General features: G+C 40.1%; 1 protein-coding gene across 4 annotated transcripts in view; it reads right to left on the bottom strand.

Annotated features, from left to right (window-relative positions):
• Nucleotides 1-8,301: 8,301 nt before the first annotated feature.
• Nucleotides 8,302-25,862, bottom strand: part of LOC137298008 (serine/threonine-protein kinase TAO1-like) — a 29,742-nt gene continuing 12,181 nt past the window's right edge. For 2 of the 4 annotated variants that reach the window (XM_067830034.1, XM_067830043.1), the window contains exons 5-20: nucleotides 25,216-25,261; nucleotides 24,396-24,545; nucleotides 24,106-24,258; nucleotides 23,465-23,640; nucleotides 22,637-22,828; nucleotides 21,868-22,014; nucleotides 20,430-20,459; nucleotides 17,885-17,977; nucleotides 14,478-14,651; nucleotides 14,071-14,205; nucleotides 13,204-13,332; nucleotides 12,555-12,752; nucleotides 11,805-12,044; nucleotides 11,293-11,505; nucleotides 10,571-10,753; nucleotides 8,302-9,869 (exon numbers count right to left, since the gene is read on the bottom strand). In XM_067830034.1, the coding sequence (XP_067686135.1) occupies nucleotides 9,630-9,869; nucleotides 10,571-10,753; nucleotides 11,293-11,505; nucleotides 11,805-12,044; nucleotides 12,555-12,752; nucleotides 13,204-13,332; nucleotides 14,071-14,205; nucleotides 14,478-14,651; nucleotides 17,885-17,977; nucleotides 20,430-20,459; nucleotides 21,868-22,014; nucleotides 22,637-22,828; nucleotides 23,465-23,640; nucleotides 24,106-24,258; nucleotides 24,396-24,545; nucleotides 25,216-25,261 (2,499 nt within the window). In that variant the 3' untranslated portion in view covers nucleotides 8,302-9,629. The remainder of the gene's footprint in view (nucleotides 9,870-10,570; nucleotides 10,754-11,292; nucleotides 11,506-11,804; nucleotides 12,045-12,554; nucleotides 12,753-13,203; nucleotides 13,333-14,070; nucleotides 14,206-14,477; nucleotides 14,652-17,884; nucleotides 17,978-20,429; nucleotides 20,460-21,867; nucleotides 22,015-22,636; nucleotides 22,829-23,464; nucleotides 23,641-24,105; nucleotides 24,259-24,395; nucleotides 24,546-25,215; nucleotides 25,262-25,862) is intronic. The other 2 variants (XM_067830050.1, XM_067830059.1) reach the window with 1 other exon arrangement.

The following is a 25,862-nucleotide window of genomic DNA, read 5'->3' as shown; positions in this document are numbered from 1 at the left end:
GGTGATGTGATGTGATACTCCCTAAGGTGATGTGATGTGATACTCCCTAAGGTGATGTGATGTGCTTACTCCCTAAGGTGATGTGATGTGATACTCCCTAAGGTGATGTGATGTGATACTCCCTAAGGTGATGTGATGTGATACTCCCTAAGGTGATGTGATGTGATACTCCCTAAGGTGATGTGATGTGATACTCCCTAAGGTGATGTGATGTGATACTCCCTAAGGTGATGTGATGTGATACTCCCTAAGGTGATGTGATGTGATACTCCCTAAGGTGATGTGATGTGATACTCCCTAAGGTGATGTGATGTGATACTCCCTAAGGTGATGTGATGTGATACTCCCTAAGGTGATGTGATGTGATACTCCCTAAGGTGATGTGATGTGATACTCCCTAAGGTGATGTGATGTGATACTCCCTAAGGTGATGTGATGTGATACTCCCTAAGGTGATGTGATGTGATACTCCCTAAGGTGATGTGATGTGATACTCCCTAAGGTGATGTGATGTGATACTCCCTAAGGTGATGTGATGTGATACTCCCTAAGGTGGTGTGATGTGATACTCCCTAAGGTGGTGTGATGTGATACTCCCTAAGGTGGTGTGATGTGATACTCCCTAAGGTGGTGTGATGTGATACTCCCTAAGGTGATGTGATGTGATACTCCCTAAGGTGATGTGATGTGATACTCCCTAAGGTGATGTGATGTGATACTCCCTAAGGTGATGTGATGTGATACTCCCTAAGGTGATGTGATGTGATACTCCCTAAGGTGATGTGATGTGATACTCCCTAAGGTGATGTGATGTGATACTCCCTAAGGTGATGTGATGTGATACTCCCTAAGGTGATGTGATGTGATACTCCCTAAGGTGATGTGATGTGATACTCCCTAAGGTGATGTGATGTGATACTCCCTAAGGTGATGTGATGTGATACTCCCTAAGGTGATGTGATGTGATACTCCCTAAGGTGATGTGATGTGATACTCCCTAAGGTGATGTGATGTGATACTCCCTAAGGTGATGTGATGTGATACTCCCTAAGGTGATGTGATGTGATACTCCCTAAGGTGATGTGATGTGATACTCCCTAAGGTGATGTGATGTGATACTCCCTAAGGTGATGTGATGTGATACTCCCTAAGGTGATGTGATGTGATACTCCCTAAGGTGGTGTGATGTGATACTCCCTAAGGTGGTGTGATGTGATACTCCCTAAGGTGGTGTGATGTGATACTCCCTAAGGTGATGTGATGTGATACTCCCTAAGGTGATGTGATGTGATACTCCCTAAGGTGATGTGATGTGATACTCCCTAAGGTGATGTGATGTGATACTCCCTAAGGTGATGTGATGTGATACTCCCTAAGGTGATGTGATGTGATACTCCCTAAGGTGATGTGATGTGATACTCCCTAAGGTGATGTGATGTGATACTCCCTAAGGTGATGTGATGTGATACTCCCTAAGGTGATGTGATGTGATACTCCCTAAGGTGATGTGATGTGATACTCCCTAAGGTGATGTGATGTGATACTCCCTAAGGTGATGTGATGTGATACTCCCTAAGGTGATGTGATGTGATACTCCCTAAGGTGATGTGATGTGATACTCCCTAAGGTGATGTGATGTGATACTCCCTAAGGTGATGTGATGTGATACTCCCTAAGGTGATGTGATGTGATACTCCCTAAGGTGATGTGATGTGATACTCCCTAAGGTGATGTGATGTGATACTCCCTAAGGTGATGTGATGTGATACTCCCTAAGGTGATGTGATGTGATACTCCCTAAGGTGATGTGATGTGATACTCCCTAAGGTGATGTGATGTGATACTCCCTAAGGTGATGTGATGTGATACTCCCTAAGGTGATGTGATGTGATACTCCCTAAGGTGATGTGATGTGATACTCCCTAAGGTGATGTGATGTGATACTCCCTAAGGTGATGTGATGTGATACTCCCTAAGGTGATGTGATGTGATACTCCCTAAGGTGATGTGATGTGATACTCCCTAAGGTGATGTGATGTGATACTCCCTAAGGTGATGTGATGTGATACTCCCTAAGGTGATGTGATGTGATACTCCCTAAGGTGATGTGATGTGATACTCCCTAAGGTGATGTGATGTGATACTCCCTAAGGTGATGTGATGTGATACTCCCTAAGGTGATGTGATGTGATACTCCCTAAGGTGATGTGATGTGATACTCCCTAAGGTGATGTGATGTGATACTCCCTAAGGTGATGTGATGTGATACTCCCTAAGGTGATGTGATGTGATACTCCCTAAGGTGATGTGATGTGATACTCCCTAAGGTGATGTGATGTGATACTCCCTAAGGTGATGTGATGTGATACTCCCTAAGGTGATGTGATGTGATACTCCCTAAGGTGATGTGATGTGATACTCCCTAAGGTGATGTGATGTGATGTGATACTCCCTAAGGTGATGTGATGTGATACTCCCTAAGGTGATGTGATGTGATACTCCCTAAGGTGATGTGATGTGATACTCCCTAAGGTGATGTGATGTGATACTCCCTAAGGTGATGTGATGTGATACTCCCTAAGGTGATGTGATGTGATACTCCCTAAGGTGATGTGATGTGATACTCCCTAAGGTGATGTGATGTGATACTCCCTAAGGTGATGTGATGTGATACTCCCTAAGGTGATGTGATGTGATACTCCCTAAGGTGATGTGATGTGATACTCCCTAAGGTGATGTGATGTGATACTCCCTAAGGTGATGTGATGTGATACTCCCTAAGGTGGTGTGATGTGATACTCCCTAAGGTGGTGTGATGTGATACTCCCTAAGGTGGTGTGATGTGATACTCCCTAAGGTGGTGTGATGTGATACTCCCTAAGGTGATGTGATGTGATACTCCCTAAGGTGATGTGATGTGATACTCCCTAAGGTGATGTGATGTGATACTCCCTAAGGTGATGTGATGTGATACTCCCTAAGGTGATGTGATGTGATACTCCCTAAGGTGATGTGATGTGATACTCCCTAAGGTGATGTGATGTGATACTCCCTAAGGTGATGTGATGTGATACTCCCTAAGGTGATGTGATGTGATACTCCCTAAGGTGATGTGATGTGATACTCCCTAAGGTGATGTGATGTGATACTCCCTAAGGTGATGTGATGTGATACTCCCTAAGGTGATGTGATGTGATACTCCCTAAGGTGATGTGATGTGATACTCCCTAAGGTGATGTGATGTGATACTCCCTAAGGTGATGTGATGTGATACTCCCTAAGGTGATGTGATGTGATACTCCCTAAGGTGATGTGATGTGATACTCCCTAAGGTGATGTGATGTGATACTCCCTAAGGTGATGTGATGTGATACTCCCTAAGGTGATGTGATGTGATACTCCCTAAGGTGATGTGATGTGATACTCCCTAAGGTGATGTGATGTGATACTCCCTAAGGTGATGTGATGTGATACTCCCTAAGGTGATGTGATGTGATACTCCCTAAGGTGATGTGATGTGATACTCCCTAAGGTGATGTGATGTGATACTCCCTAAGGTGATGTGATGTGATACTCCCTAAGGTGATGTGATGTGATACTCCCTAAGGTGATGTGATGTGATACTCCCTAAGGTGATGTGATGTGATACTCCCTAAGGTGATGTGATGTGATACTCCCTAAGGTGATGTGATGTGATACTCCCTAAGGTGATGTGATGTGATACTCCCTAAGGTGATGTGATGTGATACTCCCTAAGGTGATGTGATGTGATACTCCCTAAGGTGATGTGATGTGATACTCCCTAAGGTGATGTGATGTGATACTCCCTAAGGTGATGTGATGTGATACTCCCTAAGGTGATGTGATGTGATACTCCCTAAGGTGATGTGATGTGATACTCCCTAAGGTGATGTGATGTGATACTCCCTAAGGTGATGTGATGTGATACTCCCTAAGGTGATGTGATGTGATGTGATACTCCCTAAGGTGATGTGATGTGATACTCCCTAAGGTGATGTGATGTGATACTCCCTAAGGTGATGTGATGTGATACTCCCTAAGGTGATGTGATGTGATACTCCCTAAGGTGATGTGATGTGATACTCCCTAAGGTGATGTGATGTGATACTCCCTAAGGTGATGTGATGTGATGTGATACTCCCTAAGGTGATGTGATGTGATACTCCCTAAGGTGATGTGATGTGATGTGATACTCCCTAAGGTGATGTGATGTGATACTCCCTAAGGTGATGTGATGTGATACTCCCTAAGGTGATGTGATGTGATACTCCCTAAGGTGATGTGATGTGATACTCCCTAAGGTGATGTGATGTGATACTCCCTAAGGTGATGTGATGTGATACTCCCTAAGGTGATGTGATGTGATACTCCCTAAGGTGATGTGATGTGATACTCCCTAAGGTGATGTGATGTGATACTCCCTAAGGTGATGTGATGTGATACTCCCTAAGGTGATGTGATGTGATACTCCCTAAGGTGATGTGATGTGATACTCCCTAAGGTGATGTGATGTGATACTCCCTAAGGTGATGTGATGTGATACTCCCTAAGGTGATGTGATGTGATACTCCCTAAGGTGATGTGATGTGATACTCCCTAAGGTGATGTGATGTGATACTCCCTAAGGTGATGTGATGTGATGTGATACTCCCTAAGGTGATGTGATGTGATACTCCCTAAGGTGATGTGATGTGATACTCCCTAAGGTGATGTGATGTGATGTGATACTCCCTAAGGTGATGTGATGTGATACTCCCTAAGGTGATGTGATGTGATACTCCCTAAGGTGATGTGATGTGATACTCCCTAAGGTGATGTGATGTGATACTCCCTAAGGTGATGTGATGTGATACTCCCTAAGGTGATGTGATGTGATACTCCCTAAGGTGATGTGATGTGATACTCCCTAAGGTGATGTGATGTGATACTCCCTAAGGTGATGTGATGTGATACTCCCTAAGGTGATGTGATGTGATACTCCCTAAGGTGATGTGATGTGATACTCCCTAAGGTGATGTGATGTGATACTCCCTAAGGTGGATCCAATATTATTTATGATGTATTTCATACACTGCTGCTCAACACAAAAAGTTTACGCTGTCTGGTACTTTCAAGCTTGATAGGAAATATACACCAGTTCCGAAACAAAACAACGCGCCGTTTTATACAAATAACTTAAACATGTAATGCCTTAAACTTAATAACGTGAGTTTCGATGTGTTTATAATCAACATAGCAATATTACTAGCTGAGAATACTGGAAATGGCAACAGAGTCAGTCGTCTTCTTAAGTTAAGTGTTTTACACTAGCAATCCCTGAAGTGTTTACACTAGCAAGTGTCAATCACTTTTTGAGGCGTTGTACATTTCAACACGGGTCGCATTGTCATGGTTACCTGTTCCACCAATCGAGACTAACGTCCGCCGCACGAGTTTTTAATGTGGATCATTCCAGGCGACATACAAAGCAGACGTCACCAACATTCGCGCGTTGCAAATCAAATAATGGTGTATATTAACTTTTTAAAAGTCGAAGATAAGAAATAAATAAGCACTGTGACTAAGGTGACATAATTCCCCGCCCCCGCCCCAAACTGAAAGTGAATGTCATACTTTAAGATGAAGTAAGATGCCAACAAAAACATTACTCTCAAACTCTCTTGATATCTTCCACTGTAGTTGTTCAAACACAAAAAAATATTTTGAAGAGTCACTTAGACTTTGATCAGTGTATGAAACTACTAGAAACAGTCGCAATGACCTTGAAAATTACCCGGGGGTCACCAAAATCGACCGGGCCCTGCACCTTCCTTGGATAAAGCTTGGTGTTGAATATGAAGAAAATCCAGTGTTCTTCAGTTACCTCGCTGACAAGGTAAACCGCTTAAGTCCCCTTGTGACCTTGAAATGAAGGCAAAGGTCACCAAACATGACTGAGACCTTTCTTTAACTGTGATAAACCTTCATACCAAATATGAAAATAATCTAGTCAACGGTTCTTAAGATATTCCCATCAATACGTGGGTACTGACGACCTTGAAAATTACTTGAAGGTCACCAATATCAACTGGGCTGTGCACCTTCCCTAGATAAAGCTTGGTGTTGAATATGAAGAAAATCCAGTGTACGGTTCTTGAGATATCTCGCTGGCAAGCTTAACGTGCAGCTTACATGCTGAAATCTTTAAAGTGTCACTGTGACCTTGAAAATTAACTTAAGGTCATCCAAATCGACTGGGCCCTGCATCTTCCGTAGATAAAGGTTGGAGTTGAATACGAAGAAATCCAGTGAACGATTCTTGAGACACTTCACTGACAAGGTTAAACGCTAAAGTCCCCTCATAACCTTGAGATGAAGGTCAAGGTCGCCAAACCTGATTGAGACCATTCTTTTACTATGATAAACCTTGATACCAAATATGACAAGAATCTAGTCAACGGTTCTTAAGATATTCCAATCCGTACATATGGACAGACAATAGACGGAGCCTAATACTATATCCCCGTTTCGCGCTAAACGCGCAGTGGGGTATAATTAGACTAATGAGCTGTCTCTGAATACATAGAGTTTTGGTAGTAACAAACCTACCCATATAAACTGAAAAGGAGCCTTATATAAACTGAAAATGAGCCTTATGGAAACCAGAGATTCAGAACATGAACCTGAGGAAATCTAGACTTGCTTCTTTTAAGGGTTCGGCATTGCTGAGAGGGATTAGTCAGTGAGCAAAGTAATGTGGTTCAGGGACTGTGAGGCAGAATAGAAAATGCAACCCACTGTCAACAACAACAACCCGAAATGTGTTATATATAAAATAAACTGTGATTGTGGACGAAGCTACATTGGTGAAACATCACGACCCATCAGAACCCGAGTCAACGAACATCGCACCTGTGTTACTAATTCGGACAGCAAATCAGCCATCTCGGACCACATCAAAGAAAACCCTAATCATCAAATATAGTGGTCTGACATCACAATCCTAGCCAACAACCAAACAGACTTCACCAAACGCAAGTTCACCGAAGCCATTCACATCAAACGCAACAAGCCCACCATCAACCGTGACCAAGGATATTTCATTCCATCTGCTTATGATGCACTCCTCTACCAAGCCCAATCAACGGTATAGACATCTCATCCTCCATTGTAATTCCTTCATTGTAACCCCCTTATATTTGTACATGTCTGACTTCCATTTACGCAATTTAAAGAAGTTGTTATCCACAACAATTTGTCCTATTTGTACTACTCAACTTCTAAAATGCCACCCAAACAAGACTAGAAAATGTACTTTTGCTGTTTCAGTTATGCTGTATAAAAATAAATGTTTCTCGGGCACATTTTTTTCAAAAGTGACGAGAGTGGTAGGACTTTGCTTTTTCCATTTTTTGATAGAAAAAAGTGACGAGGAAGGAACACATTTTTATTTTCTTCTCTCAGAAATAGTTAGGAAAGTTTAGCACGTGTTACTAAGACCCACACTCTTATAGTGGGCAAATGGATGATTGGGACATGGCAAAGTTATTTTTTTTAAATGGCAATAAAAAATATTACCCACACAAATATAAGTGATGCGACAAAGTCCGAGAAACATTTCATGTTTTCTTATTAAGCCTTATTTATAAGCATGGATGTGGGATTTTTTCCTTCAAATAACAGAGACAGGAGGAGCGAGCATGTGTGGTCGATCGATAAGGGACAAAGGTAATAAGAAACATCTCACATTTTGTGAGTCTTTTGATCGGTCAGTTATAATAGAAAAATTCCACTGCATCTCTCCTTTCCGCAAAGAAACCGTTTTTAAAATTTGAAAGCATTATCACCAATATTCTTCCAGTTACTGGTTGATCCTACATTTTTTAATGCATTCTCTAAACATTACAATATCATAGACGTTTGCAAGAGATCCCTCCTTTAGGCAAACTCTGGTGGTCCCTTGGAAAACAATCAAGCTAATAATTTTTAATAAAATCACTTTTGCACAAAAATATGTTCTGGCATCATTCCTTGGCATAATACATTCTGAGTCTTTTCCCTAAAATTGTCAGAGTAACATTGTGACCTCGCTCTAGAAGATGGAGCTTTCCATGAGTGAAACATTTATTGAGGTGTCGAACTTGTTGTGTGGCAGGGATAATCTACAACAATCTGAGTTTCCCTGGTTGTGCCTCCTCAGTTTGGAGTCTTCGTTTTAGTGACTTCGTACCTGTACATCCACAGACATACAGATGAAGTCATTCAAGCAGGGATGGCACCAGTCAGAAAGAACACAACCCATTTGAATTAGGTAATCATTTTAATTGCAGTTTTCTTGTTGACAACCAACTGAGTAGTTTACGGCAGAATACATGTATACTGTATACTGTTACACTGGAACTAGTGTTGTATGTCAGTCCTAATATTAAAATATCTCACTGGTCAATTTGCCAGTCAGGTTAGGTCCAACAGTAAGCATGTTTGCCTCCATTTTGCATGTAGTCAAGGGAGACAACTCTCCCTGATGGCAGAGTCTGCCGTTGGTACAACAATCACTCCCAAGATTGCATCAAGTAATTAACCTCTTTAACCTTTTTACAAAATTTATACAATTATTATACATTGTACCTGGACATTGTGCAGGAAGTATGTGATTCACATCACAATCATCACCATCTGCCCTACAGCAGATCAAAACCTATTCCATGAAGAGTATATTAGGGTTCAGAAATGAGTTAAAATTGCGCCAGGTCAAGTGTCCCCCTTATGCTAACTGTTAGTTCACAATGGCCTACGCAATTACAAATAACACAGAAATCAACAGAAAAAATCATTTATCACTATTCCATGTATAAAATATGTGGTAAATTCTGAATCGAGATTACACTGTATGCATGTGAATTACAAAACCATGCATAAATGTAAGAAGTCACCAGAATGATACCACATGGCAATCCTTTATGCTTAGCTATCTCAGCCTTTGAGCAACTTAGACAAGATCCTAAGTCAAAGTCTTTGATAAATATCTTAGGGTTACAAGGTAATGCTTAAAGTAGTTAGCTGCTAATTCAGTAGGTATCCCTTGGGCTGTCCCTGGTTTCAGTGGTCACTGGCTTATGTCATGAATATATAATGGAGTGACCTTCTTAGGCTATATATGTATGCTTTCTGAAGAGGGTATATATACACTGTAAGAGATAGTCGTTGGCCAGGTTGCCACAGTAACAATGGCGTAACTCTGCTCAATCTCTCGTACATCGGTCTCATTAAGAGGAAGCCTGAGAATTAATGGGATGAGACTGCGTGGCTAAATCCCGTAGTGTGGGCATGTTGACCCAGTATTATCACCGTTTAGCACATAATGGACCCCGGCACGCACTCCCCAACCTCCGGTCAGTCACATCGTCGTAGCTGTCCTTATCACACTGTCACATATTGCCACGTAAAGAAGACCAGGCCAGGCATCCAATATCACCGTCCTTGAGCCACAGGTCTTCCATACACTGGTGGAGCATCCACATGTGCTTCAGGCACACTCTGGTAGCTCATATTTATATATCTACAGACACCCAGGCACCTGCTGGGGATCAAGGGGAGAGGGGGACAGTAAACTTAAGACTGAGCTGTAGTTATGTGGGCACCTGGGAGGAGAAAGAACTACTACTGCTACTTCCACTAAGGCTCAGCATGCTTCCTCGGTAACTCATATCATCATCAGGGACGTGAGATGCCTCGGCTATCTCCATTGCGTTAAGTCCGAGACTTGTTGTCTCAATATCAAATTCCTCCACCTCCCTTGTCTGCTTCTCATGTAACTGGCGCTTCTTGTCTCCTTCCTCCTTGTGAAGGGTCACTCGCTCCTCGTCCATCTGAACATAATAAAACACAACATGAGTTTCATCAGGCCAGGCAGGATGCTGTCAGACCTGAAAAGATCTGGAATTGATCTTCAGTAACTCGTCGTGTCATAAGATGCAACTAATGGGATTGGGTAGTCAGGCTCTCTGACTTGGTTGACACATGTCACAGTCTCCCAATTGTGTAGATTAATGTTCATGCTGTTGATCAATAGATAGTCTGGTCCAGACTCAATTATTTCCAGACTGCTGCCATATAGCTGGAATATTGCTGAGTGTGGCATAAAACTAAACTCACTTACTCACTAGATAATATCAGCAAACGTCAATTTGCCAATCTATTATCATAACCAATGAATGAATACCTTCTCCCTGTGCAGTAATGACTGGCCAATATCAGTATAGTATGTGGTACAAAATCTTTCAAGATCTCGAACTGAAGTTCAAAATGTTCATATGAGAAGATGGAACAAACTGAAATTGAGCAATGGGCAATGACAAAGTGACAACAGAAGACTTGCTTGACAAAAGCTCCATCTCATCCATAATTCATTATACACTGGACAAATGATAACAGAAAATCAGTGAAAAAAAACCCCTGATGGCACAACTCTTAAACCCATGACAGCTGCTGGCTGAGTTAAGGAACACAACAGCCAGTTGCCTTTGGACATTCAGTCATCTGTGTTCTTCAGTAGGTGGAATTCACTGACCTTCTGTTCCAGCAGTGCCCTCCTGAGGGACACACGTTCTTCCAACTGTTTCTTCTCCCGCTGATGTTGCGCCTCGGTCTGCATGCGGATCTTACTCTGGTAGGCCATCAGTAACTCCAGCTCTTGTTGTAGCCTTTGCTTCAGCTCATGCGCTTGAGCTACCTGCGACTCGTCAAGACGCACCTGTCATATAAACAAGGTCACAGTGACATACACAACGGTCATGAGTCTGAGCTACTTGCCACTCTTACTGTTAATCTAAGTCAAAAGAGATGCAGGCCCTTAACTTTTATCACTTTGATACACAGAGCAAGCACAATGATAGAGCTGACACACCTCAAATTAAAAGAAAATGTGACTGAAACCAACTACATAAAGAGTATGACGAGGTGTAACATCCTAAGAATCAATCAATGGTACAGCAGTTGTGAGGAACATAACAGATGACGCAGGCTTAAATGCAAGCATGTAAAAAATGTTCAGTTAAATATATTATGTCATCATATGACCATATATACTCTAAGAAAAACATAAAGGAACACATGAAAGGACAAAGTGTTCCTTTATCTATTTTTCCGAATTTCACTAAATATACCATGTGTAGAAACCTTGAAAAGAATAAAGAAATACTTGTCCTTTCATGAGTTCCCTTATCGTTTTCCATGAGCATATCTTGTCCTGGAACAATGAAGAACAAAACCGTCTGTAAATGTGTGACTCACATTCTGTTGCTGCAGCATGTCCGCGATGCTGGCCTCATACTGATCCCCGAGCTGGGCTAGCTTCCTCATCTGTTCATCCTTCAGCTTCTTCACCACTGCCTTCTGTTCTGCCTTGGGAGTGTTCTGGAGGATGTGCTCCTTCAGGGCCTTGTACTGCCGCTGCTGGGTCTTCACCGCGTCGTCAAACTGCCGCCGTATTAACACCACTTTTTGCTGAAGCAGAAATATCTATGCATGACAGAGTGACACAGAAGAGCACACAATGTTAGTCACTTCTTTTCCTCACCTAATTCCATCACCAGCTTATACCAGCTGACTCTCCCTGCTGACAAAAGGTTGTGCTTAAACAAAACATGCCTTTAGAAATATATCTGGAATCAGTTTTCTATTTATTACATTTTGCCTCCAACAGTTTAAGAAAATTGACAGAAAAAAAGAAAACAAATCTGACTCCAAAGATTACCATTTTACAGTCCAATATTTTGATGGCAAGTTTACAACACAAGGCACACCTTTAAACTTCGAGGCTGCTGTTTAACTTCCAAGGCATGTTTTTTCCTGAGGTCTGCTTCAGCATTAATTGTGTATTCTTTCTGATTCTCTCGCTCTGTTTCATGCTGTTTTCGCAGCTGCTCGTCCCTCATCTTCTGTATGGCAGCCAGATGCTTGTACTCCAGGTCCTGCGTTGACTCGTGGTGCCGCACCAGCATTGTGTGCTCATACTCCAGCTGTGCTCGCCGCTGGCCAATCTCCTAAAAACAGGTATAATGAGAAACATGGTCATCAGACAGTGTTAGACACTAGCACTTGTCAGACAGTCCTCAAACTAAAAGTGTAAGTACATTTGGTTTCCACTGACATAAACAAATTGTGAGTGAGTTAAGTTTTACGCTGAACTGAACTGATTATTCGTGCTGTATAGCGGCGATTTGTAAGTAAGCTTGACCAGACAATCCAGTGATCCAGAATGATTCTTCAAAATGGGTTAAAAGCAAACAAGAAAAGTCAGACAGAAAATACTTTCTATTTACAAGTAAAGTGTGCTCATACTAAGTAGGGTGGTGAACATGCCACACTATGACCAAGAATGTGATCATTCAATCTCCAGATTAGAGGTATGGAGGTATTTTCCACTTTCATTTGCCAGATGACTGCTACAGAAGTGTGACAAGGAAGTTATCATCAACACATGAATTGAGTAATGTACAGAAAATGGTGCAAGTAATCTCAGATGATGAACTGAAGAAAGTCATGTAGCTCACCTCCTTCAGGAGTTTCTGCTCCAGCTGATGGAACTGTAGGACCTTCTTCCTGCGGAACTTCCTCAGTTGGAACTCTGTGGTGTCCTTCTGTTGCTTCTCCAGCTTGAACTCTGCATCCTTTTGCTCCCGCAACTTCTTCTCCTTGTAGTTCCTCATTGTGTCCTCACGCTCCTTCTTGGGTGTTGCATCATCCAAGTCCTGCAAGAAGTCATCTGACTTAGTGCCAGTTTATACATCTCCCTCACTGCATTAGCTTCAGAGCAACTTTCTTTTTTCTTTTTTTTTTTTCGTGAGTGATTTGTATTTCGTGCTGCTTTAAACGATATTTCAGCAATATCAGTGGGGGACACCAGGAATGAGCTTCAAGCATTGTACTCATGTGCTGAATTGAACCAAGGTTTAACCACTAGGCTACTCCACTGCCCTGTATTCTTACAGCACATTTAGTTGAAAGTAACCCTGATTGACTGTATGAGGCAGACAGACAAAGATTCATAATCACGGCAATTATACAATTTCCATAATCCTGACGTATCTAAGGTACATAACTCTGTGCAATGACAAGAGATGGAGCCTAAACAAGAATACTTCACTTGCACTGTTACAGAGCACGAACAGACCATGATACAGCATGAGATCCTAAACCCACCTTCTTCTTCCTCTCTTTATCTGTCCTATAGTTCTTCTTCATCAGCAGGTTGAAGTTCCTTCTCTCACTGTCGTGAGCCTGGTTCATGTCCTTCCTAAGCTTTCTCTCTTGAGCTTGGTTGTTCCTTTGCTGTAACAGGTACAGGTAGCCAAAACTGATCTCAGGAAAGGGAGAGTAGCAGCTGATTCAATGGTCAGAGAAATTTACAAAGGTGAAAAGAATTACCTGGATGACATCATAATGATATTTTTTGTTCCAGTAGATGACCACTGAAATACCCTTGAGGTTCAACTTGCATGCCATGGGTAAGTGACCAAGTTTGGTACAACAGTACCACTTTGAGTGAGTTTACGTTTACGCAAAATTCCAGCAATATCACAGCTGGGTACACTAGTAGTGGGGAATCGAACCTGGGTTTTTGACGTAACAGGCGAAACCTTTAAACAACACAACTTAGAACGGCATACCAGTTTTATCACATCATGTAAGATTAGAGTGGGAGAAAGCTAGAAGTAACATTTCAGACATTTAACTTCTTTGACTGGCATCTTAGACGTTGGGAAGTACAATTTTGAACTATCTTCATGGATAACAACTTCTTATATTTCATGAGTGTGGTTTACAATATCTTGGACACCTCAAGCAAAACCCGTCAACACAAACAGTCAACACTGAGATTTGAACCCATTATCAAAACTTTCAGGCCACAAACAAAAACAGCAAAATGTGGAGGAAACAAGTACAGGGCAACTATCTGCCTGTTCATTGTCTTTGAAAGAAGACAGGAGACAAGACAGAGAAGGAGAGGACAGTCAGGCTGAGATTTTGGGTTAGCAAAAACATCAAATTTCAGTAGTGAAGACTCACCCCTCTCTCCAGCTCAGACGCATGTTGAACCCTGAGTTTTTCCATTTCTTTTGAGAACTTCTGCCTCAAGTTTTCATACTCCCTGTCCAGCTTTTGTTTGTGTTCTTCCATTTCAGCCTTGAAACGGGACTCCAACTGAAAAGGGAATGAGTGGGTGATGAATAGGCAATACTACAGAACAAAATACACTTGGATTCACTGATTTAGCTCCTCACAGTAATGTTCCACAAATTTCACTGCATTTCAGTTACATCACAGTGTTAGTATATTGTGAGAGGCAAGCAGGAACCAAACATTTAATACTCTGCCGACCGGTTTACTACAGATTTGCACGAGATCGTGAGATTTATCCGAGAAGCTCAGTTGTTACAGGCCATCATTTAACAAATAAATGACGGTAAGGTTACCTGTATCAACTCCTTTTGATGTTGTTTCCGCAAGCGCTTGTAACCCGTAAACTGTTCCCGGAGCTCATTACTGTGTTCGTGGTCCTTAATCTCCTTTCTTACGATGGACGGTGTCCGAATGGTGGCAAAGTTGTGTTGGTACAACTCCATACCTCGAGCGCTACTTGCTGATGGCTGCAATGAGACACACGTGCACCCTTCACTTGTTGAACAGTTTTAGTATGTAATCATGAACACTGACATCAGCTTGTGGAAACATCCCAGTTACCAGTATATCATGGCTTGAAAGGATAGTTGGAAGAGCGCCAATAGTGATGCAAAACAATCCGTGAAATAGACTTGGGTACATTATTGATATGCCACAGATCATACACCTTGCATCCAACCCCTAAAAGCTGTATTCAGCTCAAAGGGGGGACAAATCTGCACAGCCAATGGTAAAGCCTGAAGTCATTAGTCCATTATATTCATACGAAACACTTTATTGGTCAATGCAAAGTTCAAATAAGTGTCAAGATCTAAGTTGAGAAAAGTCTGTGATTGAGACAACCAGACCTTATCAGTAACACAAAAACTCTGAACAGAACTCAAGACTTGAGTGGATGCACAATCAGCTAGACCTGTCCAAATCAAACCAATAGTTAAACTTTGTTTTGTCTAGGAATAGATTCTTTTCAGAAACATTGTGAACTTTTCTTTTTTGAAAAAAGAAAATAATTGTTCCAATAAAAGCAATAACAATCCATACTGCATGAACAGAGGACAAACTTGTTTCTTAGAAAATTATGTTTTAATAATTGTTTAAGTGCAGAAACGTTGACTGTAACTTTTAATTAAATAAAAGATCATGCAGACAGAGCAATTTAAAACACATGCAGATGCAAGAAATTCAGGCACAATTTTTTCACTTACTCATAAGCTGTAAAATAGCCCTACATTGTTGTTTGTTGTGAACAGCAACTTGTCATCCCTCTTCTAGGTTCTAACCGCAAAGTTGTACTCAAAATGGTTAAATGAAGAACTAATTAATATTTCTCAGTTTTCTAAAACCCAGTTAAAACTACTGTACACTAACTAGACATTAAACAATCTGAAGCAATCAGTTACTTTTCAACAATAGTACATTTATCTCCAAGTAGGGACCAACAGGCTGAAAACATGTACCACATAACTAAAACCTTGGTATGGCGAGGATAAACTTTGGATCATATTTGTAGTCAACCACCTCCAACATCCAGTGTGGGGTGTGTCAGCGCCTACACCACTGGGCTAGTACTCATTCTGGACCCCGTTTCACAAAGCTTCTGTAGCGCTATGACTGTCACAGCTCTTATACTCAGGGATGGTAACAGGTGAATTGGTTTTCAGCTGAAAACTTAATATTGTCTCATCAAATGTAACTTTAGACGACTCACAAAAGTGATCAGTTTGAAATAAAATCAGCGGAAATCTGCAGAAAATTGTCACCCTGTATACTGAAACATAGACTTGCGACAGATGTAGTCCTACGATAGCTTTGTAAAACAGGGATCAGTAGCATCACCCAGATGTCACCATACCATGACTATTGTTAAACTTTTTTAGACCAATACCCATTGCAGGACTATGATCAGTCCATGGTTATATTGAAATGATATATACCAAATGAATACCAATAATAAATAGGCCATATTCTTCCTTTATTATTCCATACTTCGAAGCACATACATTGTTATATAAAAGATTTTTGAATGAATGATTTATGTGTTTCAAAAGTATTAGATCTAATAATATGAATTATACAATTTGGTAAAAAACATTTTCTAGTTACCATTACTGGGCGTTCAGTATGTTTCTAACACACATAACAGGAGAAAATGGTGCCAAATCAACGAATTACATTTCATCAAATGTCCTAAAATAAAGGTGCTAACTATATTCAATCACTGTGGTCATTCAGAGACATGTTTTATGTGTACGATTTCGTGGCAACAGTGAGTGGACAAGAAACATGAAAATGTGATGAAAATTGTGTGTGTCATTGTTTACATATCTCCCATGTAACGACTATTTTCGTGTCTCGAAACTGCTTAAATAACGTTTTCCAAAACTGAACTTAACGATGGCCGTTGTTCTGGTAACATATACCTTGCCACAGTATCAAGGAAAATGCTATGACAAAATTCTAACTACCCTTTCTCAGATTTTTCTACAGCAAATGCACCATGAGCATGCATGAGTGGGTGGACACTGGCGCTTTACAAATATCCATCATTATTATTTATTAACTGTATGGCGCGTCTCCCTGCAGTGAAGGCTACCATTCGCCAGTGGTTGCCGGAGTCAATGTTGGAGCGTTAGCGCAGGTGCAATAGACCCAGAGAACCAGGCTGATAAATGCTTGTTGGGAGATGATTTATTATCCAAGTGAATAAAGTATTGTCAGGTAAATGTATTTCGAGTATACGAAAGCAAACATAAGGAAAATATAATTAGTGACCATTTATCCCTAAAAAACGACCATTCAATATATCACAAATTTCAAATGTAGAATGGAATATGGTTAATTTATAAGGTTAAGCATATTTGAGTTTAAAAAAAAAAATTCTACAGTGTTTTATAACTAAACTTACAGATATCATATATATATGCTTATCACAGCTTATCAAGTCCTCTTTACAATTCAGTGATCATGCACTGAGTACAGGGTATTACAACCCCAGAATCCCAAAGTGTTAATTTACCTGTACAATACCTGTTTATTATTAGACAGCAAGCATGCACATGCCACTGTTACCATGACTACGTGGTACCTCAGGATATATACACATAGGAAGAGGATCCATCCAGTTCAAATACTGTATTAGGGTAGAGAGGTAGAAGGTAATATGCATACATTATGTACTGATACTGTGTATGTTATGACAAGATACATGGAAGCAATCAGGTTAGGTTATACTAATACAGTAATCACAATTGTAACTGCACATACACTGAGAGATCAAATTCTGTTAAATCTGGATGAAAACTAGAAACTGTCAAAATTGACAAATTCTAGCGCAATAACACATGAGTGGACCGTATTTAAGTACCAGTGCTTCCCAATGTGATATGATGATCATCAGAGAAAATGAAGTAAGAACTCCCCATGGCTTGTGCAGTGGAAATTGTGGTATGTGCAAATATTGCAAAACAAAAATGTCATCTCATCCATGCATAGCAGCTATGTTAACTAAATCGGAAAGCAAGTCCACAACATTTATATATCCAGAGATGAAACAAAATCAAGCAAAAAAAAAAGGAAAATGGAATCTAAAGACGCATCTATAATGGAACCCTCGTGAAACAGGCGACCCACGACAAGACGTCAGCCACAGTGAAAGACTGAAGCCGTAACGGCCACATCTCATTCCCACAAACTGGCCTACCTTTGGTGAGTTTGGACTGTATGAACCGCTCCGTGAAAACCATGACCATGTCTTCACATGTGAAGGGAACTGGTCAGTATTTGGCACATTACCCTAATAACGAAGCAGGGGATGGTATAATGTGAGTCAACAACAAAATAAAGGACACACACACACACGTCAACACAGTCCGGGACGGCCAAGCAGAGGCTGTATTCATTCATCAGTGTGGGAACCAAATACATGACAGAAGCAGTGAATGACTGTGGAAACTCAAACAGCGTAATGGCATCACAGACTATTGTTACAATAATTAACAGTACCAGCATTTTAATTTCTTCTACAAGCACTTATCAGTAGTATAGTACCTCAAAAGTAGGTTATATATAGTCAGGGATTTATCTATGGTTGCAGATTCTGTGCCTCTGTCACACCAACTGGGATGAATACTACTTTGTTCAACATTAGGAATTTGCATGAAGACTTTGATATCTTAATTTCAGAGATATTTTTAAACATTTCCTTCAATGCCAAAATATCTAATTAGCATTGAAGCATCATCCTTATTCTACCAACAAAAAAACACAACCCATTTCTGCCAAGTTGTGTGTTAACTATAATAAATGGCTGGGACTACAACATGATTTGGGAAATCATTTATTCCATCTCAGGATTTATCAAGAGCTAGACAGTTGTAGATAGATCCCTGATTACACAGTTGTTTAACAGTGAAAGAACTTTTAATTTCATACATCCATGTTCATTATATTATTTTTTCATAGTAATGTTTCTTGTCTAATGTATCTGGTTAATTGACTCAGTCACTGTTTTTCTAGATGGAAAATGGGACGCTATATCTGATGTGTGTCGATATCATGCACATAAAATGCAATAATTATAATAGTCATATAACAGATTTGAGACAATAATTATGTTAAACACTTGATCAATACAAACAGGAACGCAGAACTTTTAACAGGCAAAGAAATCAACTCAGGAACTTTCATATATTGGAAATCTATAATCATAAATCTGAAATTAACAAAGGTAGTCTGAAACACATGTAGCATATCTTCTAAAACCATGGATTATCCTTAATTAAAATTATTTTCACATTTCATTGGCCTAAGATTTGACAAGGAGGTGAATGAATGTTTATAGTTGTTGCAGCCTCATCCTGCCTACTGGCAGATGCAAATCTTGCAAGAATATGACTTGTTCCATTCATCATGTTTAGTAGTGTTTAAGGAGATAAATTATTCTAAACAGAGTAGATTATGTTTGGATGCTGGGGTGTTTAGATGCTTCAAGTTTTCATTATCATATGAACGCTAAGGAACGCCTCAGGCAAAATGCTCTAGACAATTATGGCACTGCATGTTTAACACTTAAGCATCAAACTCAAGTACACTGGACTTTGACAACATGCAGATGATTGCAGAGAAAAACAAAATGAGGCTTAATTCAAGTGCTCTGCTGAATATTGTCAAATAATGTAGTTAAGCAGCTCATTCATTTTGAATCAAGTTCATGCAGCCTGACTTTTTGAATGTCAATATTTGTAAAGTTACGTAAGGTTTACTTGGGTGTATGCTATCATGTCCTGTGTGAGTTTTCAAACCCTTCATACTGGTCACATGACAGGTCACATGACAGGTCACATGACAGGTGAACACTTGCATAAACATGAAAATGGACAGCCCCACTTCATTCACCAACACAAACCCACATTAATGTCACATCCATTCGTGAACACGTGGGACTGAAATGTTGCTACTATCATGTTAAACATTAGGTTGGTCACCCATTTGTGAACATTTCACGGCTACTACTCCAAATGACAAGTCTTCCATCAATTATATTTACCATTCATGTTGTTCTGTGCAAGACTATTAATCAGTTGTAGTAAAATGTGTTGTTGTTATAAATTCATCTTAAAATCAATCCCTGCTAGCTCCAGCCTAAAGATACGTCTGGACCAAGCAATCTAGCGATGGGATCTTATTCACGAATCCATGCTATTGCATGTAACATGCCATCCATGTAACATTGAGTTGTCTGTTGTGGCCATCATCTTAGTAAGATAACATTCCATCATGAATATACCTTTGTAGTCTACAATATTCATGATCACACCAATCTAAACAAAACTTTCAGCTGCTCTCTTATTCATTTTGTGATGTTCACTAATGTATCTGAAACAAGACTTGAGCTATTAAGGATTGATACAGCTCTTAAACTAAGTATTGCTGGTCCAAAACTTACATTGTTTTCACATACTTTCAAAAGCCTATATTGTGAGGAACATTAATTTTAGGTATTAAAGGATCAGAGTGAGTACTGATCATGTCAACGTCTCTTGACAACCTGAAGCCAAACTGCTATCTATGAGAACACCCATACAATTTCCTCAACTACATACACATAACTTGAAGGACATCAGAAACGAGTATGCGAAATACTGTATATTGGGTACACATGTTGCAGCCACATGGCGAGGACACGCCCTAGAATGAGACTGGTACAATAAGGGCAGCATGCAGAGTGATGGCCATGCTATAGTTACCTGTGTCTCAACTTGTACGGTGGGGGGAGGCTGAAGATACAAGCAGCACAATTAATTCTGGTTACATCTGTACAATGGAACCCTTATTACCAACTGTGCATGACAAGCGAGGTGAAAATGTCACAGCCAAGGGAGATAACTATGTCTGCATACCACTAGGGATGGCTAAGACTAAGTGTTTAAGTTTTTATTGTAATCCTAATCTGTGGAACCCACAGGAATAAGGCAACTATAATAACACAGACATTCAAGAAACCACAATAGGATGAAGAACCTAAATAAGGCACATACAGTGATGAAACTGTGCTGAATCAGAGTAAGAAAGTTTCCAATGGCATAAAGGTAGAGAACCATGTAGAATGGGTTCAAGGTAAATGTCCTGGGACTCACATAAGTTTGAGCTACCTGACTGGGATTACTGACACAAGCTGTTTCAAGTTAAAATAACCGAAGGTCTAATTGTTCAATCCTTTGAAACTTACAGTCATGTTTCAAAAAACATGTCCTTAGGCTTTAAGTGACTGTAGAGAATATAGCTAAATGAAAATGGCAAAGTGTCTATCTTTCTCCCCTATCTAATGTCAGTTATTTTTTAAACTTAACAGGCAAATGAAAACTGATACCCTGAACAAGCAACAAAGCAACAAAGTTGATGCAAATCAATTACCACATCAGAGATTGACGTAGGAAATTTCACATCATCTGATACAAGATGTGTTGAAAAAGACCAAACACATGAACAGCTGATGAAAACAACTTCCTTAAAGTCTATAAAGTTGAAACGAGTCTGCCTGGAATCAAACTGGTTCCGTTCAGTGAGTAAGTGAGTAAGGTTTTACACTGGTTTTTGCAATATTCCAGCAACATCATGGAAGGGGACACCAGATATGAGTTCATACAATGGACCCATGCAGTTTCTTTGGCGTGGTGATTGAATGCTTTAACCATTAGGCTACCCCATCACCCCTAACTCCCTTTAGAACACGAAGGAAAGATGGAAAAGTTGACAGTGATGAACCATGTAAAGACACATGATCCTGTTCATCTGACAAAGACTTGAACATAACTGACAACTGACAGTGTCAAGAAGAACACCTGCCACAAAAAGTCACCACAATCCTATGCTCATCAAGAATCCTGAAAAACAATTATCACTTAACATTTACTTGAACAAACTAACAAATGTTTACTTATCTACATGAACAATGTGTCATGTAATAGAGGGCAAATAGAACAGTTTCACCCAGTTAGAGTTTTCTTTCAGTTCCCAACTGCTAAAAAAAATGTCACAAAAGTCCTTGGAGTCTGTGATGTTGAGAATATACCCATTGTAATGAAAATATCTCCAGATCTGGAATATAATTCAAATATTTTCAGGTGCATCTAGCCCTGTTTGAAATGGTAATTCAAGAAATGCAAACATTTATGGGAGACTTACACTCCGATCGCGGGTAGAGAACGAGTGGATGGCGTTCAAATCAGTGATGTTGGCTCCTATACTGGCGATGCTGCTGTGGCTACTGGCGCAGTTGCTGTTGTGACTTTGCAGGCTGTCAGACCGACTGCCATCCAAGTTGTCGTCATCCTGTGACCATAAAAAAACATTGTATGTTGTTTTACACCACTCATCAACACATCAGCTGGATTTCAGCCTCATCAGGTGGCTTACACAAAAAGTTAAAATGCTGCTAATGCAAAATTTTATAGCCAGAAATTAAATTCCATTTTAAACCATCTACTTTCGAAAATAACATACACTTGGGCCCTTCCATCTAGTTCCAAGCAGCACTCAAAATTAATGGGGTCCCTAGGCCTTGAGACAACTGAAAAACACTCCAATTCACAGTATTTGTTTTCTACAGGTACTTAAGGCATCCCCAATAACTAAGAGTATTATTTGCATATCAAAGTAGGGGACCTACACATGCAGACCATGGCCCACAACTTATTAGTGTTCTTGCTCTTAAGGCCTGCCGTTTTACAGGGATAAGGGCAAACACTGGTCATAATACAGAAAACTATCAAACATGGGCAACTCAACAGTTAGTGTCCATTTGCAATTAAGTTGACTTCTATGATAAAATTGTCTACTCTGCGCATTAGAACATTCACAACATGCCCAATAACTAGTGCTTAATTCAGATTTTACGATCAAATTGAAGTTGGAGAAGGTAGGATTTTGGTAAAGAAAGAGTTGTGGAATCTACCTGAGAATCTTCCTCTCCCCCATCAGTGGAGGATGGGGCAGGTGACCGCTCTGTGCTGCCCTCATCATTGTCTATGATCAGTTTCTTCATGCGACGGTACTGAGACATGTCTAACTCGCGCACTTTATTCTTGGTTCTCTGAATCAGCTCCAGGATCACGTCAGGTGGTCGAATACGTGTTAAAAACTGGTTCTGCAAATATCATGCAGATTATCAGGAACACAACCAAAACTAGAACTACCATTTCCTGCAGTTTTGTGAAGTACTTCACAATGGTAGAGATGCTAAACTCTACTCCACATTAAACCTATTTTCATAAAAGCCGCTGGAACTTGGCTGTTAACAACACATTCTTATGATGATGGAAGGCTGTTATTATTTGCTGTTTAATGCCGCCCTTAGCAATATTCCAGCTATATAGCAGCCTGTAAATGATCCAGTCATCAACAGCATGAGCATCGATCTAAAAACTTGTGATATGATGAAATGTGTCAACCAATACCATTCACGCCAGTGACAACAAGCATGGGTTGCTGAAGACCAATTCTAAACTGGATCTTCAGGGGCCAAAAGGTTTTTGAGAGTATGAAGCAGTAGTTTATATTATTTTATTTTATTATTTCAAAATCATATTATCTTGAAGACTGAGTAAGGTTTGTTGAAGAAACATAGGCATGGATCAAACATAGTAAGTTCACAAATATAGGAGAAACTGGAATTTGAAGACAACAAGCAGTTTCTGGAACGATTAATGCACTCCCGAACAAATGGTGTACACAACACTTCTACCTCTGGAAGAACAGTCCAGCAGTCACTGCGTTCACTCACTTGTAATAATTCTGCTGCTGACGGTCTGTTTTCTGGGTCTTTTGCTAGACATGCGTCAACAAAATTTCTGAAGTCATCCGACCACTCTCCAGCTGACAGAGACGGGGAGTCATTTTGAGCTATGTGGTAGAGAGCACTCATAGCATTCATATTGAACAGAGGTGGCTTCCTCTCCGCTGAAACACAAACACAGATACTTGTCCACACCACTGTTCGTTCCAAATGACTGAATTTCTATATGAATGAGCTGCCTAGGTAGAAAACTTTTACAAACCCCTCATCTCAATGAACTGTCTCAGTGAGTGAGTGAGTGAGTGAGTTTAGTTTTACGTCGTGCTTAGCAATATTCCAGCTATATGGCGACGGTCTGTAAATAATCGAGTCTGGACCAGACAATCCAGTGATCAACAACATGAGCATCGATCTGCGCAATGGGGAACCGATGACATGTGTCAACCAAGTCAGCTAGTCTGACCACCCGATCCCGTTAGTCGCCTCTTACGACAAGCATAGTCACCTTTTATGGCAAGCATGGGTTGCTGAAGGCCTATTCTACCCCGGGACCTTCACGGGTCGAACTGTCTCAGTATCTCTCACACATTTATAAGTTGTTCCTGAAAACACTTCACCAACACACTCACCCAGTTCTATACAAGTTATTCCTAATGACCATATATCTGCCTTCCCATTGTACTGTCCTTCATCCATGGCAAGGATCACTTCAGGAGCCATCCAATATGGAGTCCCCACAAATGAGTTGGCAGGACAACATAGAGATGCAGAACCAAAGTCAGCTGAAACAGTCAAATTGTCATAAGTAACTACACTGAATAACTGGAAGTGTTAAGTGTCACAACAAATAAACTTTAACTGCCATCAATCAAAACTGATCCCATAATTAATCTTGTTGGTTGAAACTTTCCAGACTCACCCAGTTTGACGGTGCCATTTTCAGTGAGTAGAATGTTGCCTGCCTTGACATCTCGGTGAATCTTGTCCTGGCTGTGGAGGTAGGTGAGACCCTCCAGGGCGTCGTGACAAATTGCTGCTATTTCCAGCTCCTTCAATGGCATCTTTAAAACTAAACAGCAATAAGAGACCATTGTGAATGACTACTGGCAATTACAACAGCTGTGCTACTACACATTGTATCATGATTACACGTTGCATTATATGATTACAAATTGTATCATTATATGATTACACATGGTATCATGATTACATGTATCACGATTACATAATTGTATCACATACTGCAGGAAAAAATTAGGCAATCACATAATAAGGACAAGTGTTCCTTTACTATTTCCAGATTTCTTCACAAACTTTGTTCATGCTGGGGATAATAAGGGGACGTGCTTTCAAGTGATCCTTTATTTATTCCTTCAATATATGATACACATTATATCATAATGTATCAAATGATTACAAACTGTATCATTACACACTTTATCACAATGACCCATATCATGATTACACATTGTATAATATGATTACAATTTGTATCACATATGATTGCAAGTTGTATCATGATTAAACATTGTATCATGATTACATACTACATCATAATTACACCTTGCATCAGTATTACATCATGTATGATTGTATCACAATCCATAAGTACACACTGCAACATGATATTTTGAAGAAACATCACATCTTTAATACATTTACACACTGTTATACGATCATACATTGTACCAAGATCCATCCAGGAGAATGAGATAAGCATCTTGACTTTTGTAACATACCTTCTATAATGTCTGATGCAGATCCAAGGCAATATTCCATTACAAGCTGCAATGAAAACAATGAGTATTATGAGAAAATTGCAGGTTATCAAGGTATTGTGAAGTTTACTAGCAAGATCTCCGACACTTTGAGCCATTATGTGACATCCATCATCACACCACTGCCACAATCATCACTGTTTATCTCATCAAGCATCGTCATCACCATCATACCACTGCCACAAACATTACCATTTATCTCATTTATCAATCATCAATCATCATCATCATCATCATCATCATCACACAACACCACGCCATCATCATTGTCTGCGTGGAAAAGCAGAAATATCCAAAGATTTCTGAAATGCATGCCAAAATACTTGTACCAGATCAGCATATCGCAATACGTATTGTTTTCATATCTGAACCATTACATACCCACTAACCAGTTATATTGTGCAGCCTATTATACATTCAGTTTGACAGTAATGTGATCACTTTTCAGTGACACAATAACAACTTCATGACAAAACATGTTATCATTTTACTGTATATTTTTAACAATACATCAACTGCAGACTTGTCAAGACATTTGTTGTTGCATATTCGTATTTGTCAACCATTAATCATGATATATGACATTCACCTCATACTGGATTTACAGA

The sequence above is a fragment of the Haliotis asinina genome, chromosome 1, assembly GCF_037392515.1.
Source record: "Haliotis asinina isolate JCU_RB_2024 chromosome 1, JCU_Hal_asi_v2, whole genome shotgun sequence".
Classification (NCBI taxonomy): Eukaryota; Metazoa; Mollusca; class Gastropoda; order Lepetellida; family Haliotidae; genus Haliotis; species Haliotis asinina.
Note: the sequence above shows the minus strand (reverse complement) of the source record. Positions and strands in the feature narration are given on the sequence as shown.